The 26,132-nt window shown below is 39.4% G+C and overlaps 1 protein-coding gene across 1 annotated transcript in view; it reads right to left on the bottom strand.

Annotated features, from left to right (window-relative positions):
- Nucleotides 1–1,318, bottom strand: part of MGAT4C (MGAT4 family member C) — a 56,561-nt gene extending 55,243 nt beyond the window's left edge. The window contains 1 exon segment of the mRNA XM_040558171.1: nt 1,150–1,318. Within this exon segment, the coding sequence (XP_040414105.1) occupies nt 1,150–1,152 (3 nt within the window). The 5' untranslated portion in view covers nt 1,153–1,318.
- Nucleotides 1,319–26,132: the final 24,814 nt, after the last annotated feature.

Raw genomic sequence — 26,132 nt, 5'->3', positions numbered from 1 at the left:
TGAGCTTGATCCTGAGATGCAGGAGATGTCCAAGGAGGATGAATCAGACAGCTTTGACAAATATTTGCAGTAAAATGAATTCCCTTCTTGTCTTACACTGTGATTACTCCCGGATAAGCTCTTCCATTTGTTTTAGTCCTTTCCTGTTTTATACAATCCAAGCCTCTGACAGAGACTGTATGATTTCCTATGACACTGTTACATATATATTTTCCTTGTATTACACAAGCAAGTTAGTAATCAATTTTGATGGATGTTAACACACTGTACAACAACTAATGACCCCAGAATAAAATATTCATCACAGTTTGTTCTAGCCATGCGTCTTCTCTAAACATGTGATCTGTCTACTTGCATAACGATACCTAAATATTGTAGAACTTTATTAGAAATTCACACCAGATGAAACACAGAAGTAGTTACAGATCTTACATTACCGAAACACCATCTAAGAGAAGAGAATGGCACCAACAGAGATAAATATTTAGTTATTGATTGAACTAAATTACAATACTAGGGAAACAGATCACCTAACTTTTAGAACTGTGTGTGTGAGAGAGAGTAGAAATGATATGATTTTAGAACAGAATGAAAAATAAAAGTTGAGAACAAGATTACAGTATATTTAAAACAGTCTATAAAGGGCTTGCATAGACTCTTTGCACAGGAATCTCACCTCTAAATAACTAACCAAAGTCCTTAATTCTGATTCAGAACACTGTTTTTGATTGTCATTCCCCCATGAGAAATGCCCTCCTGGTGATGGTTGCTGTCCATGTCTTCCTCAGTAACTGACTGCTAACCCCTTGGCAAAAGAGCCCTACTTCCCCAGTGACTGTAGCAGCTTGATTTTCTGTCAGGCTTTGAAAAAAATGCAGAAGGATTCACCACTTGGGCAGCTATTTCTCCTTCCTCATGGGAAAATGCAAAGAGAGCGACAAAAATGATTCATGAGCTGAATTAGACTTTAGGAGAGGTCGGAAAATGTGTTAGATGATCTTCCAAACGTATTAAGATGAAGACAGCTAAACACTGTAATTATAAAGATCAAGATTCTAAGCATCTCTTGTTAGTAATATGCCATTTTTTTAGACATTTTTAAATACCTAAAATACGTTAAATACAAAACCAGAAATTACTGCAACCTACCATCAAATGTTTGAGGATATACTGAGCAGAACAATTCTCCTTGAACCATCTCTTAATCAAGTTCTGCTGTGGGGTTTGAAGCTACTTCATTCTGACAGAAACCTGAGGGACAATAGAGATGGGAGAGAAGCTATGCCTCTGTAATGAATCACTGCTGATCACAACAGAATATATTCCTACAGAACACCTACATTTTTTTTTTCCTTCTAAACAAAGCATATGCTTTGTTGATGAAAATTGCCTAACCAATGGCATGTAAAACCCAAACTTATACTGTGTGATTCCTATCAAGTCATATTTACAATAGGAATAGATTTTTTTTTTTCCTGAGCTTGTTTAGGTGGAAAATTCACATTAGTTAAAAAAAAAATAATAAAATAAATTTTGGAGGGGCTATATTTTATCTTTGTTGCAAGCTATAGCTCAAGGAAAATGTTATATCTTAAATGGCTGATCTAATCTGTGTAGTCTTGGACAATGATTCCCTATTATCTAGAAACAGAAAAATAGTCTGGCTCTTTAGCTATTTGTAAGACTTCCCACAAAGTCAATGCTCTACAGTTATTAAGAAAGCAAATATAAAGATTTCATGTTATGTCAGAGGAATCAAACATTCCAATTTTGCTGTTGTGGAGTGTGGGGGGAACAGAGTAAATGACATTTGCAATAGTAAAAACAACAACAACAACAACAAAACAGTTAAATAAACTGCATTTACTTACTTAATACAAACTTCAGATAATTTAATGCCATTCCATTATGTCATTGAATCAATGTAATGTGGTTAAAAAATTCAGGATTCACAACAATTGACAATACTGATATTTAGACTGAAGTCTAAAATTATATTAGGATTGTGTTCAATCAACTAAAAATTTCATCAAATCAGTCTAACAGAACTATTGAGCCTAAAATGTAAGAAGGTAGCTGTCACAGCAGGTCTGACTCCAGGCCAAACCTGATCAGTGCTTCATCTCCAACAGTTGCCAGGCAGATAGTTAAGAGAAAGTTCTTAGAATTCCAGACAGAGTTATTTTGTGCATAAAGCATGGAAATATTTCAAATCAGCCAAATTTCTCAGGAGCAAAGTCAGTCCAAAATCATATAGACTAATATGTATATTTTTTCTCTGTAAACATGGAAACTAAATATTCCTATAAGATTTCTATTGAAGAGGTGCTTTCTGTTTCTCTCATCCTCACAGATATTATAATTAGAAAATATACTAGGGAATATGTTCTGACTATTTATCTGCCCTTAATAAAATCAATTTGTCTCAAGATTGAAGAAAACAAATATATGGAGTAAATCAGTGAGGAAACAGAGAGGGTTTTGCAAAACTAAAAAATGATGCATTGATTGTCTCAATCAGATTTTAAGTTCTTTATTTTGTCCTCATCATATTTATGACATCTGTTTCTAACTTGCCATATTAAAAAATAATAATAATTAAAAAAATAATAATTTCATGCACTTAAGGTTGCATTTCTGAATTGATTTAAAAGCATCTGCAAGCACTTTTCAGCCTTCAGTTGCCTAATTTGCTTCCTATCTTTTATTTAATATTGTTTTCCTCTTTATTACACTAATTTCCTGATTTGAGTCTGTAGTTTGCTACCTGTCAAGTCGTGATTTCTTCCAAAAATGTTAATTTTGACCTATTGTTAGGGTAGTTGTAATAGTTTCTTCCAATTAAAATTTCCTCAGTTTTAATTTTTCTCCGTATTTCCTAAAAAACTTTACACTCCCCAAAGCAACATTAAAATACAACGTAAATACAGTTCCATGTTTGCATTAAGTAAAATTTCTTTTTCTAGATAGCAACACATACTTCTCTTTCTTTATCTTTCTTTATATCGTATTGAAATTAGAGAAGAAAAAAAAAAAAAGTGTCTTCATCCTCTGTCATATTATTGCTACCATCAGTGGAGTAAATTGAACTTTTTACCTAACCAGTGATAATGGTTTGTGACATTTCTCCAAGTGGATTACACCTACCTCTCCACAGTGTTTTGGACACAATCCATTATCAGCCAGACCTGCCTTATTTATTTATCTATTTATTTATCTATTTAAATTAGTAAATTTAAATTAAAAATAAATAAATAAATGAAAATGTTGTCTGAGTGCCAGCAGGTTTTTTCATGCTTTTCTACAACCTCATTTTATAAAAGATTTAAAGAAATAACCCAATTTACCATACAGCTTTAGCATCAAGAAAACCCAGACAGGACTGAAAAAAGAGATCAAGCATATGAATTCAAGTCAAAGATCTGAGTCATGACAACTTAACAGGAAATCGTAAGAATCTTAGTAGAGCTAGCAGTTTCCATTTAAAGCAATTCTGTTTCTTCTAAAACAGATGATATTCCTTGTATTTCAACTATCTAATTAAATTTACAGGTTTTATCTTCAAAAGGGAAATAAAAAGTAAGTATTATTTCCAAAGTTATTATTCAACTCGTAAATTTCATGAAAACAAAAATTAAAGCATGAGATTCTTCAAACTGATTGAAAAATAACTGGTGCAATCCTAGGTAAAATATCTTTTTAAATCAATGGACACACTTAGGCATGATAGTAGAAAAAGGGCCCTGTTTTTCAATATCTTCCTCTCCTCTCAATTTTAACATTCTTTGACATCATTTAGTAAACGTGGTTTTTTTGTTTGTTTGTTTGTTTGTTTTTCATTTAATTTTACTTATATGTTCTTCTAAGTATACACTTAGAAAAATATTTCTCAATAAATTGTTTTGGCTAATTAGAGCAGTATACAACTTCATAATTATTTTTTGACTCAAAAGATTTTATTAAAGTTTTCTTAAAGAACTTTCAGAAAACTTCCTGTTTCTATTTAGCTTACTAGTGTTACTGTATCGATCTAAGCCAGAGTTGATCCAGTCTGAATAGTAACTGTTCCAAGGAATGGAAAATCACCTGCTTGATCTATATATGTAACATAATAATCACTGAATGGCAATGCTAGACACCTGAAGCTTGCTGTATGTCACCATTCTTTTTATGTTTTAAGCTATTACTTTTAAAAAATGTGAATCATTTACGAGTATTGCTTATTATAAATATTTCAATACATCAAAGCTGTAACTTCTGTTGAGTTCTTTATTCATGAATCAAATGCACATTGTTCTATGAATAAAACCAGTAATTGCAGGCCAAGAATTTACAGTCATTTATTTATTTATTTATTATAATTTTCACAGGGATTTACATTTGCTTTCACTTTATTCCAGTCCAAATAGCTTCAGATGCAGTGAATATTGAAGGAAAATATTTTATGTATTTATTTATTTATTTTGAAACCATGGTGATAAACATTTTGATCATGAAAAATACTTCATTTTAAAGTAATTGCTTAATAAATAGCAAGCAGTTACATATATTTGTCTTCTTTATTTGAAAAAATAAAATATAATAATCTTGTATAGCAGTTTGTATTTACGCAGATTATTGCAAATTTGGTACAAAATGACAATGAATTGTAGTCCTTTTTAATCCTAGCATAATGTTTAGCACTTGCTCTTTTTATTCAAGCCATAGCTAACTAAATCATCCCTAAAACCCCTCAACTTGATGAAGTTATTAGATTTAATCAGTAGCTAATAGATTTAATCAAGAAAAGAGTAAGATTTGTCCAAACAGTCATGTCCCTTTCTATATTTCTTGAACTTCTTATGTGTTTCTCTTTGCCAGCACTTTTCTAAATACCAGCCACTTTTCATTATTACACTAACAATGGAATTCCAGTACAGGAAAAAGATGGTGCTTTTAGATTTTATCAGACCAGGTAAAGGAAAGTGATGTAGTGATGTTTTATTCCACTTAAAATAGAAAAGAAAATGATCTATCTCAAGAGACTTTTTTTTTTTTTTTCTTTGCCACTCAAGGACAAATACAGGTAAGTCTCATAAATGTAAGTTATTCTGTTCTATTTAGAATAAAAAGTCATAAATGTAAGTTATTTTATTCTATCTAGAATACAAAAATGACCAATCATAGCAAATATATTTAGAGAGATGAAACTTTTATTAAGTTATTGATCTGACTTCTTCACGTTGAAGTTCAAGTTTTTATGACATCAAAAATGTACTAGGTTTAGCTCCTAGTCCACTGGCTTAAACTGAGTGAGAAACTGCCCTTAGGGAGCACTAGGGATTTCTGCTGAAGGACCTCTGGGGCTGTAAAGATGGTATTGACATCGTGACATCTCCTTGTTTCTGAAATGAATGCCAGAGGTGAAGAAAGGCAAGGCCTAAGTAGCTCTTCAGCTAGTATAAATTAGTTAGAAACCATCTCAGCATTGGATCAAGCTAAAGAGTTGGAAACGTGGGAACAGTTGGAAGATGGCTTTGTAGTCCCAAAGCTGGAAAAAAATATTGGCGTGGCACACTGGGCATGAACCTAAGAACAGCTTTACTGATATTTCTGACTTTGTATATAAGTGGCACCAAATATGACTTTGGCACTGAGAAAATGTTGGGGCAAGTCTTCAGAGCATATTTAATTTTTTATTAATTATTGGTAAAAAGTATTTCCACCCTAGGCATTGCACTTTGGGTAAGAAATCTTTAATGAAGTAAATCTCACTTTTACTGATATGGTTAAAATACAGCCCAATTCTTTGAGGTGTTTCCTGGTCCCAGATCCTGGAACAAACTTGCAAGATTTTGTCATATAATCCTATCCAGCTTCCATATGAAACAATGAAATTCTAATCCACGATGTTAGTATATATGTATATATAAAGTATTGTATTATTAATGTAAAATTTTTCTTGATGCTGTAGCACATAATCATTTTACCCAAACAAAAATTCTGCTCAGTAGCTTATGTACAGTTATAAAACATCCCATAGTGCTCCACTATACTTTTCAGAGTCCTTTAGGAGTAATGTCAAAGGGCATTACCATTTGATTGATATCACTAGAACAATATTGTTCCTTTTTGACCATGTTTAATGATTCAGGTCACTAGTCAAAACCATACTCAGTGGCTTTGTCTAATACACAAAACCTTTCTTCAAAGAGAATACAGAAATATGAGCTTTTTCTTTTGAGAAAAAATGTGTTTCCAACTCAGACACTTATTTTTGATACTGCACAACTGTATATGAAAACAAAGTAAACCTACAATAATCAATTCAAAACTGCTTTCTTGAGTTGTACGCGTAAAGGAAACAGAGAGTTCTATAAAGGAAACAAACAAACAAAATGATTTCAGGGGCATATAAAGACGCCATAAAAAAAAAGAAAGAAAAGAGAGAGAGAAAGGATTCAGTTCAGAACTTTTATGAACTTATTTTTTACTGAGACTGCTTTTTAGGTAAACAAAGGTTGAAAAAAAAGGGGGGGTATAATCTTAACAGTAAAGTTGTTATAGTTATAGGCAGAGAGTTATCAAGATATTGTTTATAACTATTCAAAAGTCAATGACACTTGGTTGAAAATTTGCTATTTTTTTTCCCTTACAGAGTAAACCATATATGTTACAAAAATAAAATAAAATAAAATAAAATAAAATAAAATAAAATAAAATAAAATAAAATAAATAAAATAAAATAAAAAATAGTCTGATAAGTGTAACAAATTGAGCCTAAGAGCATATCTCACAGTCTTTAAAATGATAGATACATCTTGGAAACTCAGTCTTGTGTTTGGGTGGCTGGTCAGCTGAACTTATTAGGATCTATGTGCAACATAGACAATAATGACCAAATAACTAGACACTCATTGGTCTTCTAATCTGTGAGCTAAAATCGTACCCTGAGTAATGACAGCAATTTTTCTGTCATCTTTCCTAACCACTTTCACAGTTAGAATTTATAGCAATAAATTCTTTCTATTCTGGACAATAGGCAAGCTCCACACAGTTCTCTGGTTATTAAACCTTGTTTATAATGTACATGATCTGTAAACAGGTGCAGTACCTCAGCTGATCTGTGCTGGCAGCACTTTACTAATGTTCAGCCCCAGGCATGAATTCTAATCAGAGGACAGGATTACCTAAATAGACAAGATTATTACTATTACTATTATTACTATTACTATTGCTATTGCTATTATTATTTCTTTGCTATTATTTGAAACAAACAGACAATTTTGAATAGCCAGAAAACCATCTACCATTCCATAGTCCAAGCTAGAGAACCATAACAGATATGTAATAAGGTCTTTTTTAGAAGGTGTACCATTAAAGTGTGGCAAGCTAGCATTCCTCTGTGTACTGCAGAATCAAGATTTAAGAAAAACATATCTTTAGTCAAAGGTTTCATGCTTATGTTTCTGTAGCTGAGCTGTGGCTTGGTAGTTGCTAGCAACAAGCAAACACATGGTCAAATATTATTATTAAAGGTAATTTGTTTCATCTAAAGCAATAAATAGTTTGTGGTTTAAAAATAAAAGTGCAAATGTGGGGAAGACCTAACAAAACTGCATTAGAATTCCCCCATTTCCAAATGTTATTAATCTTTCCATTGACACCTAAAAAACATGAATATGTTGGACTCACTATCCTCAAAGATATCAACTTTGCAAGCATTTAAGAAGTATTACATGAGGCAAGTTAAAGTTTAGGTAACACAACCGTGAGAAGTTTTGGCTAGAAATTTTCTGGTAAAGTCCAGTCTAACTAAAAACCAGTATTTAATTAGACTCCAGTATATTTTGTCCATGGTGCAGGGTTTTTGTATCCAGCATAGAAACAAACACATTCCACTCACCACAGCTGTTTTGTCAGAATGACATTCTCACAGTAAAATGACTAATAACAGCAAGTCAGCTTCAACGCCTTTAGGAAATTAGCCATAAGGGTCTAAGAAAATTCTGTCATGCTGGAAGTTTGGTGGAAAAAAAAAACTGTAAATAATTTTTTAAATCTGTTTTGGACCAAGCCCCTTCCTCTCAACACATTTCTTATATATATATATATATGTACATATATATATATATACGTTTTTCAGCTTGTCTAGATGCAATATAGGTTACATAAATTTGAAATTTCACCAGAAATGTACACTTGGTTTAAACAAACAAACAAAAAAGTCACTTCATATTATTACAAATATCCTCCTTCCTTTTGACCAATAAAGAACCTGAAGAAAATAAACTTCAACAATATTAATTCCCAATTTGTAAAAGCAAAATAAATTTTGTAACTGCAATCTTATAGGCGTTAATAATTTTTGACACAAATTACAGCGTTTAAGTATGTAACCGGATGACTAAACCTGAAAATTAAGTGTCTCAACAGTTACTTGTAATCATTTGGTTTGCAATTATATATGTCCACACTTGATTCTGGAAATGACTGCAGGTGCAAAATTGAAGACTGGGTTATGTCTCTTTTTAAAGCATGGTCCTTAATGTAATTTGTGTCTTAATACACATTTGCAGCATGTATTGTAATTGTTTCTCTAAAGGTATTCTATGCTATGAATACATAACACCAGTAGCACAGATTGCATATTATAGCTCCAGAATACCAATTGTGTTTTAAAATGCCTATTGATTGGAAAGTAGTAATTTGCATATGATGTGCAGGAGCAGCTAAAGAGTTTCAACATTTTTTTACATGATAAGGTTTAGTAGTTCATATTATTATACCTACTAAAGTTAACCTTAAAGAATATTGCAGAAAACCAGAAATACACATCTCAAAATTTAGAGTTCCTCATTTAATCTTTTTTTTTTCTTCCCACCACTATGACTGACTTTTAAAGTACATTGCTTTTCATAAAACAGTTTTTCTTTACAATTTTTACTTATCTGTTGTTTCTTAATCCAGTGATTATAATGGCATTAAAAAAAATAAAAATGACAAAATGACATTTTTTGAAGCATAGAGACTATCAGAGATATTCCAGCTCTCTCTTTCTGACTACTCTGCAAACACGTTGATCTTACTGCTTCCATTTCTGTTTACTGCTGCTTTCACTGAGAACCTAGGGGAAAGCTTCAGAAGCTCCATTAACAGCATTTCATGGTAGTAAGACAATTAGAAACTGAAGAGACGGAAACATTAAATCTTTATTCACTAAGTTTTACATATCCTGGATGTGTACATCTGCCATTAATTTGGCCAAGTGACACATTTCCTTTTCTCCATTCCCCTCCTCCATCCTTTTCTTTAATTGGAGTGAGAGACAAATCAAGATTATTCTCCAGTTATTTTTTCTTTTCTCATGCAAATTGTAGTTTCTAGAAACATATGCAACAGTACACTCAGATCCACATCAGCTTTTAGGTATTTGCAAAGTGTTCTATATTTTTTGTGGGAGGGAGTCTATTACGTACACAAACATCTAATATGTAAGCTATGGCATTGTTATTCTTTCTAAATAAGGCACATTATTTTGAAAGAAATATAGTGATGAATGCTGAATTGCAGATAATAAAAGAAAGATATTCTTAACTGCTCATGTGCAATGTAGATATTACTATAATGAATACTCAATGGACAAATGGAAAAAAAAAAAAGTTTATTAGTGGAAAGATAATAACTAGTTAAGAAATTCTCAATTTCTGTCTGAAAATCCTTGCAAATTGATAAAAAAAAAAAAAAAAAAAAAAAGTGCTAAGAAATAATAAAGCCCCTCACCATTACAAGATTACTAAAAAAGCTAAATGTGTTGAACTGACCTAAGATGCTCTACATTTTTAGTAATGTATTGTTCTTCCTTTGGAATCTCGATAGTACTTACAGGACTAACTTTCCAGGTCAATTGATTATGCTGAATAATACTTTCACTATGCCAATATTTTCAATACTACCACAAGACGCACGACTCAGAGAAACATTCTGTATTGGGTTAATGTGGCAACAGTTTGGTTGCAGGGGGGGGATTCAGGGGTTTCCTCTGTGAGCAGAGCCCAGCAGCTGCCCCATGTCAGATCAGAGCCAGCTCCAGATGGCTCCGAAAGGGACCCACTCCTGTCCAGAGCTGAACCAGTGAGCGATGCTGGTTGGGCCTCTGGAAGGGTATCTTTAAGAAAGGAAATAAACTGCTGCACAACTGCAGCTGGGAGCAGCTCGGGGAGAGAGCAGTGAGAACCAGCCCTGTAGAAACACCAAGGTCAGTGCAGAAGGAGGGCAAGAGGTGTTCCAGGCATGGAGCTCTAGAAGTTCCCCTGCAGCCTGTGGAGAGGACCCTGGTGGAGCAGGCTGTCCCCCTGCAGCCCATGGGTAAAATGGTGGAACAGATCTCCGTGCTGCAGTCCGTCAAGGAGCCAACGGTAGAGCATGTGGATGTGGCCTAAAGGAGGCTGAGGACCATGGAAAGCCCCCGCAGGAGCAGACTCTGGGCCAGAACTGTGGCCCATGGAGAGGTGCCCATGCAGGAGCAGGGGATCTGGAGGGAGCTGCTGCCTGTGGGGGACACATGTTGGAGCAGTTTGGTCCCTGTGGTATGGACCCATATTGGAGCAATTCCTGAAGAGCTGCTGCTGTCTGTGGGAAGCCCGTGCTGGATACATTTGGGAAGGACAGCATCCTGTGGGAGGGACTCCACATTGGAGCAGGGGAAGACAGTGACCATGAAGGAGCGGCAGAGATGAAGCATTAGGGACTGACCGCAGCCCCCCTTCCCCTTTCCCCTGTGCAGTCACGCAGGGGGAGGAGGTAGAAGAGGGTGGATGGGGGGAAGGTGTTTTTAGTTTGCTTTTAGTGTCTTACTGCTCAAATCTACTAGTGATAGGCAAGAAACTACATTAATCTCCCTATGCTGACTCTGTTGTCTGTGACGATAATTGTTGAGTGATCATCCTGTCCTTATCTCAACCCTTGAGCCCTTTCCGTTGTGTTTTCTCCCCCTTTTCTTTTGAGGAGGAGGAGTAAAAGAGCAGTTGTGGTGGACTTCAGCTGCACAGCCAGGTAAAACCATCACACATGTCCCATGAAAGAGAATAGGTACTCAGAGTACAATTCCCAAATTGTATTTTAGAAAATAAGAAGCAGTTTAATGTTTTGCTCAGCTGATTCAGTTGAATCTGTTTTCAGTTCAAACTGTGTTTGGTCCATTCAAATTAAAAAAATAAAAATAAATCTAGAATTAGAATGATATTAAAAATATGTTCATCAGAAATACATACATATGTATGTATATGTGTATGCTTGTATATATGTATATAGTATGTAGAAATTAAATATGGTAGAAACTCCAGTTTCAACTTGCAAATGATTGAAATAAAATATTTTTAAATAGCTTTCTTCCATAGTAACATGTGAATAATGAGACCTGGTGATCCTAGATGTTTTCGAAGATTGCTCTTTTTCATTATTCAGCCATCTTTGTTCATAATACAACTTATATTATCAAGTGCCATGCCATGACCTGCAACAAATCCCAATTTATCAGAAGAAGAAACGGTACAGCCAGCTTCCTATTTCCAGATTTGATTCTGTTTTGGTACATTCAAAAACACTGCTTCTTTTGTGGACACTGCATTTCTTTAAAAAATAAGCTTTTTCCTCCTTAGTGTTTTCATATTTGTTTTTTCTGTAATCCATGGCATAATTATAAATTGCATCTTTTCTATGTGTAATTTATGTGATGTTACTGTACTTTCAATTTCTTCCCAGCTTCCTGATTATCAATTTCTTCCCAGCTTCCTGATTACCAGAGCCTAAATGCCACCAAAGTTATTTGTTAATAAGCAGGGAAAATACCTGACAGTACAATTGCTGAGAAGACAGATAAAATGTACCACTTTCAGCATAAAGAATATCTCTAGATTTTAGGAAAATATGTTGCAACTGTAATAACTGAAGATAGCTTTTTATTTGCAGAGAACAGTTTCCTTTGGAATTTGTAGTATTTGGAAAGTTTCTTAAAAGCTATCATAGCACTATCACATTTGCTTACAATTGAACTATCAAGGGACTAATTTCCTTGACATAAAGTTTAGTTCTAGTGGGTAAATATTAAAGTCTTGGTCTGTTAGGAAAATCAGAAATGCAGTTGTGGGAAAAATAAATAAATAAATAAAATTAAAAAAAAATTGAAAAACAAAGAAACACCACTGTAATAAAAAAAAAAAAAAAAGAGTAGACAGTTCTTTAAATGAAGGCAAACTAACTAAATCTTTTGTTGTAGTTTGACAGCTGTAGTGATGGAAAAATCTTTAATCCAATATAAGACTGTGGAGAAGGAATGCAAATATTTTCGTTTCAGCTATGCCATGTCTCTTATGCATTTGCCGGGTGAAAATAAGTTTATAATCTACCAGTAGCCTTATAATTATGTTGAAATATACTATTACTGTGTGTCTGTGGGTGCATAATAACATAAGTGCTGTAAGGTTTTTTTCAAACATGCTTAAACATGCAGATAGACATCAACTAAGAGTTCTAAATGACCTTGGAAATTTTCTGGAGCATGCCTTTGCACCATTAATGCCTAAATAGATAGCTCTTCATAAGTCTAGATGGTGTAAAAGCTGCAGTTTTATTTGTCAAACACAACCAAAATTTAAACAAAACTTCTCTAATTGCCCATTGGATAATTATCAGCAAGCAACGCAGTATATAAAACAAGATAAGAGTTATGCAATCACTTTTTGTCATTTAACAGTAAAAAAAAAAAAAGCAGGGTAAGTATTGAGGGAGGGAAGCACTTTTAAATAAAACAGAAAAGTGGAGATATCTCTAATACTGTTGTTAGTTATCAATATATGATGTCTGTAAGTAGACTTACCTTGTTGTTCTCAGTTATTCAGTATTTTTATTCAAGTTTCTATATTGACTGATATTACCTTTACCTGCTAACATAACATGCAGATATAAATCTAGTCAAGACAGGTGAACATATCTAAGGTACACCAAGCACCCTATAGAATTTTAACCAAATTAACTAAATTTTAGTGCTCAGTTTATAAAAGCTTTGTTCCCTTTTTCTCACCATAACTGCTGTCTGAGATCAGTAAGACTTCGAATATCAGACAAGTCAAGACTGCTTCTAGTAAGATTTAAAGATGAACGAAATTCAGAATGAATAAATAAATAAATAAATGTGATAGGAACAGAATAAATTCTACAAGCTCCATAAGAGTCTAATGTGAAAGATTTTAGGATCAGAAATGCATTTTGGATATGAGAAGAAGAGAAAACAAAGGCAGCTGCCTAGGAAGACACATTTGTTTCCCTCTACTCAGTGGCCTTTGGATATATAAAAATTCATTGCTGGTGCATTTTGCATCACTTTATTTTTTTCTATTGTGTTTCATAGGAGCATAATGATGGGATGCTCAAAAATCAGCTTTTAGCTTTTAGCTTTTTTAGCTAGGTCATTTTGTTGTAGGAAAAACTGAAAAATTGTATGTTGACTCAACTGTCTTGCAACTAAAAGAGTCCAGGAGATCACACGAACTTTTTTCCTGGCTGCATGTTTTAACAGTATGCCATTGTTATGGGATATTAATAGCTGTCAATTTATTTAATCTATACCTTTTGTTTTCAAAAGTGCTAATCAAGCTATACATGATTATACAAGGCATGCATAATAATTACTTAAGCAATGGAATCCAATGTTATTTTTGATGACACTGATACGGTCATTACATTTTTATATACATGCACATGCGCACACACACATAAACACACACAGTTTGCTACTGAAAAAATGTGAAAATAAAATGTGGCTTATACCAAAACAAAAACTGTGCATTTCTGTATTCGGTCAATACTTTTTGGCATCAAATTTCAGTTATATTTCAGTAATGATTATTTTCTTTTATTAGTTTTGGAAATTAGAAATGAGGTACAAACCAATAAAAAGTGGGTCAACAAGTGTGTTGCTATGGGAAACAGATATTGAAAGTCCTCTGTAGGATTGTTTTCCTCTGAGGAAAATACTAGTTGCTTTTGTGTGTCTCCCATGTGACTTCTCCTGAAGTGACATACTTTAAATTACATTGTATTTCTCAAGGCAAGATGCCTGACAGGACATATAAATATATATAATTTATTTATATAAAAAATGATACACAAAATGAAGGATTGCTCTTTCGATTTTTATTTTTTTTTTTAAAGTTCAGCTACTACTAACTATAATTTTAAAGTATATTGGAAATATGTTTGGATATTTATCTTATCTATTTAAAATATTTATCTTCTACATAGTGGCTTCTAGCAATAAGAGTTTACAAGGCTCATTACCTTATATGACAACAACCATCTTTAGAGGCAGTAAAAGTGGAATACAGCAGCCTTTAGAAAGTGGTTATTAACTTCCTTTCTCGTCCCATCCACCCTGCCCAGAGCATGGTGTAGAAAATGAGGAAAGATAATTGCAAGAATAATATCAGTTAACTTGACAGATTGCCATCTTGTTTTTAAAGTTTTCTTCTGTAGAGCTTATACTGTGTGTTCCAGCACTCCATAAAATCATAGAATCATTAAGGTCGGAAAACACCTCAGAGATCACCTAGTCCGACCATGCACCTACCACCCAAATTGTCTACTAAACCATGTCCCTAAGTACCACACCCAACCTTTCCTTAAATGCCCCCCAGGGACTGTGACTCCACCACTTCCCTGGACAATCCATTCCAACACCTAACCACTCTTTCTGAGGAGAAATTTTTCCCGATACCCAACCTGAACCTCCCCTGGCGCAACATGAGGCTATTGCTTCTTCTCCTATCGCTAGTTATCTGTGAGAAGAGGCCAACACCTAGCTCCCCACAACTTCCTTTCAGGTAGTTGTAGAGAGCAATAAAGTCTCCCCTGAGCTTCCTCTTCTCCAGACTAAACAATCCCAGTTCCCTCAGCTGCTCCTCACAAGACTTGTGCTCTGGACCCCTCACCAGTTTTGTTGCCCTTCTCTGGACACAATCCAGGGCCTTGATGTCTTTCTTGTAGTGAGGGGCCCAAAACTGAACACAGTACTCAAGATGCGGCCTCACCAGAGCTGAGTACAGGGGGACAATCACCTCCCTGGTCCTGCTGGCTATGCTATTTCTAATACAGGCCAGGATGCCATTGACCTTCTCGGCCACCTGGGCACACCGTCGGCTTATGTTCAGATGAGCATTAATCAACACTCCCAGGTCCTTTTCCTCTTCACAGTCTTCTAGCCACTCTACCCCAAGCCTATAGCGTTGCATGGGGTTACTGTGGCCAAAGTGCAGGACCTGGCACTTGGCCTTGTTGAACCTCATCCCATTCGCCTCAGCCCAGCAATCCAGCCTATCCAGATCCCTCTGAAGGGTCACCGTACCCCCAGGCAGATTGACACTACCTCTGCAAACTTACTGAGGGTACACTCAATCCCCTCATCTAGGTCATCAATAAAGATATTAAACAAGATAGGCCCCAGTACCCACCCCTGGGGGGACACCACTTGTAATGGGATGTCAGCTGGACTTAACTCCATTAACCGCTACCCGCTGGGCACGGCCCTCCAGCCAGTTCTTTACCCAGAAAAGAGTATACAGGTCCAGGCCACGGGCAGCCAGTTTCCCCTGGAGAATACTGTGGGAAACTGTGTCAAAGGCTTTGCTGAAGTCTAAGTAGACTACATCAACAGTCTTTCCCTCATCTACCAGTCTGGTCCCACTGTCATAGCAGGAGTTGAAGCTGGACAAGCATGACCTGCCTTTTGTGAACCCGTGCTGGCTGGGCCTGATCCCCTGGATGCTATGCATGTGCCATGTGATCTCACCCAAGATGATTTGCTCCATAACTTTCCCTGGAACCTAGATCAGGCTTACAGGCCTGTAGTTCCCTTGATCCTCCTTACAGCCCTTCTTGTAGATGGGAGTCACATCGACAAGCCTCCAGTCCTCTGGGACCACTCCAGCTAACCAGGAACACTGATAGATGGTGGAAAGCAGCTTGGCAATCACCTTCGCCAGCTCCCTCAGCACCCTAGGGTGAAGCCCGTTTGCATCAACCAACACCCCCAGAAATGAAGGTGTATGTCTTGCTTTGCTAATAATCCATTTTGGTATTTTCTCTAATCCTTTGAGGTTTGAAAAGGAGTTTAAATTCTCTTTTAAATTACTGACAGTGGTACATGATGTACCTTATAATTGACTTTAGAGAAAAGTATATTGATTTTTTAAGCAGCAGATAAGTTATCTGGTAAAGGTAAAGGATTTGATTTAGATATGTTCCCTCTCTTGATGCATTCTGAACTAGATTCTTGCCAAAACATTAAGACTTTGAATTTAGACTTTAATAGGCATTTGTCTATATATGTTGACCTGCCTCCAAGCATGTTAGTACAATCTCTTGCCTGGAAGGCAGTCATGTTGACTACTACTTCTGGGAAGGGCAAAGTAAGAACTTTTATATCATTTCTAGACAAGCTGTTCTCATGACCTGCCTGCAATCAGTCTAGGAAGTACCTACTTAGTAACTTGCTTTCTGGGAAGAAATGCATAGAGGTCACTTCTCTTAAATTACCAACAAGGGAAGAATTATAATCAATTCCAAGAATATATGGCTTCGTAAAAAATATTCTTTCAACATGTCACATAGGACCAAAGCATCTCTGAAAAGTTGCTCTTAGATAAGCTTTTTTACCGTCATTTCCTGTTCATGGAGTATCCATATACAAGAGTCCTGTTTTAGAACTACTATTTTTTTCACTCAGAGTTACAGGAGTACTAAACAAACTAAAGGAGGAAAAGAAATCTCTGTTATAAGAATATACATGGTGACTGATATGAGTGCACAATATATTCAGTGAATTTCACAGGTATTTGAAACAGTCAAGCCTACTGCTTTACAAATTTCTTATCTAGGGTGTCAGTGGAAAAGACAGGCTCAGCTATGACACTACACTAACCTAATTATACAGCTACTAGGTAAAAGGACATATTTATTTATGATATTTTCTACTGGGTTCACTAATTCAAGTAATATTGCTTATAACTCTTTGTGGAACCTGATAGCAACTTGATGGGACTACCTTAATTTGAAAATATGAGCTGCAATAATTGCTTTTTACTGTACATATAATATTCACAAATGCAGCTTGACTGTGAACATATGTATTTATGAATTCAGAATGTGGGTTTCAGAATGAATCTGTAAATCGCCAACCTCTTTGAAAGCTTTCTTTCAGTAAAACAGTAAATGAAAACTGTGATGAAGGGCTTTATGAAATGCCTTAAAACAGATACATTTGATTAGCAGAACGCTCATGTACTATGCACAGTGAAACTAAATTTTGTTTGTTTGTTTGTTTGTTTGTTTTTACTTTTTTCATGTAAAATATCTAGGGAATATAACCCCTAAACATAAGGTTGTATTAACTGAAATTTAATATAAAAATTTGGAAATAAAAAATCTGGATTATGTACATACACATCATCATCAAGGATAAAACTCAGTTCTAATGATGGTGAGACCTGTCCTCACTGTGGCTAAGTTCCTCATCTTCTGCCCTGGTGCTCTACACTTTTCCCAGCTGCACAAATCTTCTATACTTGAATCATGATTTACATGGTTTATAATCAAGTATGATTTATAGGCCAATAAACATTAGATAACTCCAAGGATGAAGCCTTAGAACTTTAGAGCTCCAGAACATTTTAGGAAGGAAAAATTACCTAATTTTCTTATATAGAAAATAAGAAAATTCTGCTCTACATCTTATTGAAGATGATATGAATTCCTGTAGTGGTTTTACCTGTCTGGGCAGCTGAAGTCCACCACAACTGCTCTTTTACTCCTCCTCCTCAAAAGAAAAGGGGGAGAAAACACAATGGAAAGGGCTCAAGGGTTGAGATAAGGACAGGATGATCACTCAGCAATTATCATCACAGACAAAACAGAGTCAGCATAGGGAGATTAATGTAGTTTCTTGCCTATCACTAGTAGATTTGAGCAGTAAGACACTAAAAGCAAACTAAAAACACCTTCCCCCCATCCACCCTCTTCTACCTCCTCCCCCTGCGTGACTGCACAGGGGAAAGGGGAAGGGGGGCTGCGGTCAGTCCCTAATGCTTCATCTCTGCCGCTCCTTCATGGTCACTGTCTTCCCCTGCTCCAATGTGGAGTCCCTCCCACAGGATGCTGTCCTTCCCAAATGTATCCAGCACGGGCTTCCCACAGACAGCAGCAGCTCTTCAGGAATTGCTCCAATATGGGTCCATACCACAGGGACCAAACTGCTCCAACATGTGTCCCCCACAGGCAGCAGCTCCCTCCAGATCCCCTGCTCCTGCATGGGCACCTCTCCATGGGCCACAGTTCTGGCCCAGAGTCTGCTCCTGCGGGGGCTTTCCATGGTCCTCAGCCTCCTTTAGGCCACATCCACATGCTCTACCGTTGGCTCCTTGACGGACTGCAGCACGGAGATCTGTTCCACCATTTTACCCATGGGCTGCAGGGGGACAGCCTGCTCCACCAGGGTCCTCTCCACAGGCTGCAGGGGAACTTCTGCTCCATGCCTGGAACACCTCTTGCCCTCCTTCTGCACTGACCTTGGTGTCTACAGGGCTGTTTTTTACTCCTTGTTCTCCCAGCTGCTGTTGCACAGCATTTTTTTTTTTTTTTGCTTTCATAAATCTGCTTTTGCAGAGATGCAAACAACATCTCTTATTCACGTGCCTCTGGCCAGTGGTGGGTCCCTTTTGGAGCTGGTTGAATTCAGCTCTTATCTAACATACGGCAACTTCTGGACTCTTCTCACAAAGGTCACCCCCGCAGTCTCCTGTTACCAAAATGTTGCCACATAAACCTAATACTGTCCCAAAGACAGTGAAAACTCTTTACAGCAATGTACATTGTTTAGATCCACCATATTTTCAACTACTATCTGAAATAAATTGAAAAACTTAATTTTCTGAGAATGAAGAACGTGTTTGTACTACAGTAGAAGGTGTTTGTGGATGCATTTTTTTTTCTATTAAAAAAAAAAAAAAGTTGCATCTAGAATGAGCAGCTAATTATTTTGTCCCATTTAAAGGTACATGTTCATCTGGAAGCCTTCTTGAACCTTAGAAGAGAGCCACTATTACACAACTAAGAAAAGGAAGCTTTGATTCATAGACTAGAAGCACAGAAGTGTCTATCTCATATCTTTTCTTCTTTTATACCTTTTTGGGAGGGCTACATATATGTTTGTCCTGGTTTCAGCTAGGACAGAGTTAATTTTCCTCCTAGTAGCTGGCAGGGTGCTATGTTTTGGATTAGGATGAGAAGAGCGCTGATAACATGCTGATGTTTTAATTGTTGTAGAGCAGTGCTTACACCAAGCCAAGGACTTTTCAGCTTCTCGCTCTGTCCTGCTAGCGAGCAGGCTAGGGATGCAGCAGGAGCTGGGAGGGGACAGACCCAGGACAGCTGACCCAAACTGGCCAAAGGGGTATTCCATACCATCTGACGTCATGCTGAACAATATATAGGGGTGGCTAGCCGGGGTGGGGGGGGCCGGCTGCTCGGGGATAGGCTGGGCATCGGTCAACGGGTGGTGAGCAATTGCATTGTGCATCACTTATTTCGTACACGTTATTATTATTAATACTATTATTATTATTATTATTATTATTATTATTATTATTATTGTTATTATTTTTCCTGTCTTAATAAACTCTCTTTATCTCAACTCACAGGCTTCACTTTCCCGTTTCCCTCCCCCATCCCAGAGAGGGAGGGGGGAGGGTGAGCGAACGGCTGTGTGGTGTTTAGCTGCCAGCCGGGCTAAACCACAACAGTCCTTCTTGGTGCCCAATGTGGGGCACAAAGGGTTGAGATATCGACAGATTTGACCAGAGTGTGTTAAACTAAAATTGGTATAAGTATTCAACCTGCTTAATAGTTGCTAGTCACAATGTTGATTGCCTTAATCTCAAGTCTGCTGTGCCCGTTTTCCAAATTGAGCTTTATAGCACGTTACTTTCTGTATGTGCTCCCTGTCGTGCTGTTTATCCTTTCCGGGCCCTGGTTTAAGATCGTTATGGTACTGTGTGGTGTAACGATGGCTTATGAAATGGTGAGATTTCTGGTCATGACTCTAACCTGGTATTTGTACTCAGCACTGTCGTCGACTCTATACTTTGGAAACCATATCTCAGAAACTATTAGCAATTACACCTATTGCCTTTTTTCATCAGGGAGTCAATCTGTGGAGGGGACAGGGGAAGATATTTTTTCCCACCTGTTCACTCTCCCTTCCTCCTTCACCACCCTCTTATCCCCCGAGCTAGTTACGGTAGCTCTCCAAGATGTTGAATATCCTTGGGATACTCAGACCAGCATGTTCTTGTTGTTATGTCTCCTGAATGCGCTTCAGGTTTTGTTTAAGGTTAAACAACTACTTAGGAATCTCATCTGGAGATCTGTCTTGAGGCGGGATAGTTGCGAGTGGCAGGGAGTGTGGGAGGATATGGGCAGGTTTCTAGGGCAGTGGGCACCTCCAGTGTTTTGGACATTCACCCCTGAACAACTGCAAAATCCTAAAAAACTGGTAGAATGCTTGAAAAAAGGGTGTCGTGACTCTGGCAGTTCCAAAGTGACACAAATCACTGTAGCGTGCTGGGGTCTGGCTTGTGCCTATCGAGCTGCAATTGATGCTACTATCAACCTAGTGACAGACCCTGCGGCCGTTCCGGCTCCAGCTCCTGCAGCCATTCCAGCTCCAGCTCCCGCAGCTGTCCTGGCTCCAGCTCCCGCAGCCGTTCCAGCTCCCGCAGCCGTCCCGGCTCCAGCTCCCGCAGCCATTCCGGCTCCAGCTCCCGCAGCCGTTCCAGCTCCTGCAGCCGTTCCCACTCCTGTGGCTGGGTCAGAGAAACGAACTGTAGCAGTGCAAGTTGCCCCTGCAGAGGGTACTCCGACCCCTGTGGCAGACCCTGTGGCTGGGTCAGAGAAACGAACTGTAGCAGTGCAAGTTGCCCCTGCAGAGGGTATTCCAACCCCTGTGGCAGACCCTGTGGCTGGGTCGGAGAGGCGAGCTGTAGCAGTGCAAGTTGCCCCTGTAGACCAGGTGAAAAAATGGTATAGAGATTCAGGTCGTTTAGAACGCAGACAGTCTTCTGCTAAGTCTGGGTATGGAGAAGACAGGGCTGGGCCATCAAATGTGCAGGAGGATGAAGATGAGGATGAGGATGTCAAAAAATCAACAGTAACTACCCGAACCCTATACCAGCGTGAGCTACGAGATGTGCGAAAAGATTTTGGTCGCTGTATAGGTGAGCAGCTTGTCACCTGGCTGCTCCGGTGCTGGGACACTGGAGCCAATTGTGTGGAATTAGAGGGAAGGGAAGCCAGGCGGCTGGGATCCCTTGCTAGAGATGCAAGCATTGACAAAGCAATTGGAGATGGAGCACGATCTCACAGCCTCTGGAGGCGTCTTCTGTCAGCTGTGAAGGAAAGGTATCCCTTCAAGGAAGAACTTGTATGTCTACCAGGCAAGTGGACCACCATGGAGAAGGGAATTCAGTACCTGAGGGAATTAGCCGTACGGGAAGTAATTTATAAGGACCTAGACGACGCACAAATATCCACAGATCCAGATGAAGTCCAGTGTACTCGACCCCTGTGGCGGAAGTTTATACGGACTGCACCATCATCATGGGCCAGCTCATTGGCAATAATGACCTGGAAAGAGGATGAGGAACCCACAGTGGATGAAGTGGCTAAACAACTCCGGCAGTACGAAGAAAGTCTCTCCTCTTCCCAACAGGCCTGTGTCTCGGCTCTGGAGAAACTCTCTGAAGAGTTCCACCAACTTAAAGAGAACTTATCTTCCCCCCGACCCGAACGAACCAGTGGCCACCAACTAAAAGAGAATACTTTGGAGAAACTTTCTGAAGAGGTCCACCAACTTAAAGAGAGTTTATTTTCTTCCCCACCTGTACAAACCAGTGTCTCGGCTATTAGGGGTAAACATTCATCCGTGCAAAGAAGACAATATGGTGGGTACACACCCCGCGCCACCCTGTGGTTTTACCTACGTGACCATGGAGAGGACATGAGAAAATGGGATGGAAAATCTACTGAGACTCTAGAGGCACGGGTATGTGAGTTGCAAAAGAAAACAATCGGGAGAAAGGGGTTCTCTGAAAAGTTTGCTGCTCCAACTTCCAGCAGGCAGTCCTTTAAATACAGAAACGAAGATTCTGACCAGGACTAGAGGGGCCCTGCCTCCAGCCAGGGGGAGGAAAGGGACAATCGAGTTTATTGGACAGTGTGGATTCGATGGCCTGGCACGTCTGACGCACAGAAGTATAAGGCTTTAGTAGACACCGGTGCACAATGTACTCTAATGCCATCAAGCTGTAAAGGGCCAGAGCCCATCTGTATTTATGGTGTGACAGGGGGATCCCAGCAGTTAACTGTATTGGAGGCTGAGTGAGTCTAACCGGAAATGAGTGGCAAAAGCACCGTATTGTGACTGGCCCGGATGCTCCGGCATCCTTGGCATAGACTATCTTAGAGAGGATATTTCAAGGACCCAAAAGGGTTCCGCTGGGCTTTTGGGCATAGCTGCCTTAGAGACAGAGGACATTAAACAGTTGTCTACCTTGCCCGGTCTCTCAGAGGACCCTTCTGTTGTGGGGTTGCTGAGGGTCAAAGAACAGTAAGTGCCAATCGCTACCACAACTGTGCACCGGCGGCAATATCGCACCAACCGAGACTCCCTGATTCCCATCCATAAGCTAATTCGTCAACTGGAGAGCCAAGGAGTGATCAGCAAGACCCATTCACCTTTTAATAGTCCCATATGGCCAGTGAGAAAGTCTAATGGTGAGTGGAGACTAACAGTGGACTATCGTGGCCTGAACGAAGTCACGCCACCACTGAGTGCTGCAGTGCCGGACATGCTAGAACTCCAGTATGAACTGGAATCAAAGGCAGCCAAGTGGTACGCCACAATTGATATTGCTAATGCATTTTTCTCCATCCCTCTAGCAGCAGAGTGCAGGCCACAGTTTGCTTTCACTTGGAGGGGAGTCCAATATACTTGGAATCAGCTGCCCCAGGGGTGGAAACATAGCCCTACCATTTGCCATGGACTGATCCAGTCTGCGCTGGAGCAGGGGGAGGCTCCTGAACACCTGCAGTACATTGATGACATCATTGTGTGGGGTGACACTGCAGAGGAAGTTTTCGAGAAAGGGAAGAAAATAGTCCAAATCCTTCTGAAGGCCGGTTTTGCCATAAAACAAAATAAAGTTAAAGGACCGCACGAGAGATCCAGTTTTTAGGAATAAAAATGGCAAGATGGACGTCGTCAAATCCCAATGGATGTGATCAACAAAATAACAGCTATGTCTCCACCAACTAGCAAAAAGGAAACACAAACTTTCCTAGGTGTCGTGGGGTTTTGGAGAATGCATATTCCAAATTACAGTCTGATTGTAAACCCGGTCTACCAAGTAACCCGTAAGAAGAATGCTTTTGAATGGGGCCCTGAGCAACAACAAGCCTTTGAACAAATTAAACAGGAAATAGTTCATGCAGTAGCCCTTGGGCCAGTCCGAACAGGACCAGATGTAAAGAATGTGCTCTACACCGCAGCCAGGGAGAATGGTCCCACCTGGAGCCTCTGGCAGAAAGAACCTGGGGAAACTCGAGGTTGACCCCTGGGGTTTTGGAGTCAGGGATACAGAGGATCTGAGGCCCGCTATACTCCAACCAAAAAGGAGATATTGGCAGCATATGAAGGAGTTCGATCTGCTTCGGAAGTGGTCGGTACTGAAGCGCAGCTCCTCCTGGCACCCCGGCTGCCAGTACTAGGCTGGATGTTCAAAGGAAGGGTCCCCTCTACACATCATGCAACTGATGCTACATGGAGCAAGTGGGTTGCACTGATTACTCAGCAGGCTCAAATAGGAAACCCCAGTCGCCCAGGAATCCTGGAAGTGATTATGGACTGGCCAGAAGGCAAATACTTTGGGATATCATCAGAGGAGGAGGTGGTCCGTGCTGAAGAAGACCCACTGCACAACAAGCTACCAGAAAATGAGAAGAAATATGCCCTGTTCACTGATGGGTCCGGTCGTATTGTGGGAAAGCATCGGAGATGGAAAGCTGCTGTATGGAGTCCTACACGACGAGTTGCAGAAGCTGCTGAGGGAGAAGGTGAATCGAGTCAGTTTGCAGAAGTGAAAGCCATTCAGCTGGCTTTAGATATTGCTGAACGAGAAAGGTGGACAGTTCTCTATCTCTATACTGATTCATGGATGGTAGCAAATGCCCTGTGGGGGTGGTTACAGCAATGGAAGCAGAACAACTGGCAGCGCAGGGGCAAACCCATCTGGGCTGCTGCATTGTGGCAAGATATTGCTGCCCAGGTAGAGAACCTGGTTGTAAAGGTACGCCATGTAGATGCTCATGTGCCCAAGAATCGGGCTACTAAAGAACATCAAAACAACCAGCAGGTGGATCTTGCTGCTAGGATTGAAGTGGCTCGGGTGGACCTGGACTGGCAACATAAAGGTGAATTATTTATAGCCCGATGGGCCCATGACACCTCAGGCCATCAAGGTAGAGATGCAACATACAGATGGGCTCGTGACCGAGGGGTGGACCTGACCATGGACACTATAGCTCAGGTTATTCATGATTGTGAAACATGTGCTGCAATCAAGCAAGCCAAACGGTCAAAGCCTCTCTGGTATGGAGGACGATGGCTGAAATACAAATATGGAGAGGCCTGGCAGATTGATTACATCACACTCCCTCAAACCCGCAACAGCAAGCGCCACGTACTTACAATGGTGGAAGCAACCACCGGATGGCTGGAAACATATCCTGTGCCCCATGCCACCACCCGGAACACTATCCTGGGCCTTGAAAAGCAAGTCCTATGGCGACATGGCACCCCAGAAAGAATTGAGTCAGACAATGGGTCTCATTTCCGAAACAACCTTATAGACACTTGGGCCAAAGAACATGGTATTGAGTGGGTGTATCACATCCCCTATCATGCACCAGCCTCCGGGAAAGTTGAACGATACAATGGACTGTTAAAGACTACACTGAAAGCAATGGGTGCTGGGACATTCAAAAATTGGGAAACACATTTGGCAAAGGCCACCTGGCTAGTCAATACTAGAGGATCTGCCAACCGAGCTGGACCTGCCCAATCAAACCTGTTACGCACTGTAGAAGGGGATAAAGTGCCTGTAGTGCACGTAAGAAACATGCTGGGTAAGACAGTCTGGGCTACTCCCGCCTCAGGAAAAGGCAAGCCCATTCGTGGGATTGCTTTTGCTCAGGGACCTGGATGCACTTGGTGGGTAATGCAAGAGAATGGGGACGTCCGGTGTGTACCTCAAGGGGACCTAATACTGGGTGAGAATAGCCCATGAGTTGAACTGTAGTATGTTAATTATCATATAACACTGTATGTCATCACTACCATGATTGCTATATATCATAGATGAAAATGGTGATTAATTAGAAGGTATTGGAAAGAGTGTAACCTGAGCATGACATAAATGGTATGGAATAAGGGGTGGATATCTGTCCTGGTTTCAGTTAGGACAGAGTTAATTTTCCTCCTAGTAGCTGGTAGGGTGCTATGTTTTGGATTAGGATGAGAAGAGCGCTGATAACATGCTGATGTTTTAATTGTTGTAGAGCAGTGCTTACACCAAGCCAAGGACTTTTCAGCTTCTCGCTCTGTCCTGCTAGCGAGCAGGCTAGGGATGGGGATGCAGCAGGAGCTGGGAGGGGACAGACCCAGGACAGCTGACCCAAACTGGCCAAAGGGGTATTCCATACCATCTGACGTCATGCTGAACAATATATAGGGGGGGCTAGCCGGGGTAGGGGGGGCGGTTGCTCAGGGATAGGCTGGGCATCGGTCAATGAGTGGTGAGCAATTGCATTGTGCATCACTTATTTCGTACACATTATTATTATTATTATTATTATTATTGTTATTATTTTCCTGTCTTAATAAACTCTCTTTATCTCAACTCACAGGCTTCACTTTCCCGTTTCTCTCCCCCATCCCAGAGAGGGAGGGGGGAGGGTGAGCGAACGGCTGTGTGGTGTTTAGCTGCCAG

The sequence above is a fragment of the Cygnus olor genome, chromosome 1 (genome assembly GCF_009769625.2).
Source record: "Cygnus olor isolate bCygOlo1 chromosome 1, bCygOlo1.pri.v2, whole genome shotgun sequence".
NCBI classification, from domain to species: Eukaryota; Metazoa; Chordata; class Aves; order Anseriformes; family Anatidae; genus Cygnus; species Cygnus olor.
The sequence above is the reverse complement of the archived record's forward strand: the minus strand, read 5'-3'. Positions and strand labels throughout refer to the sequence as shown.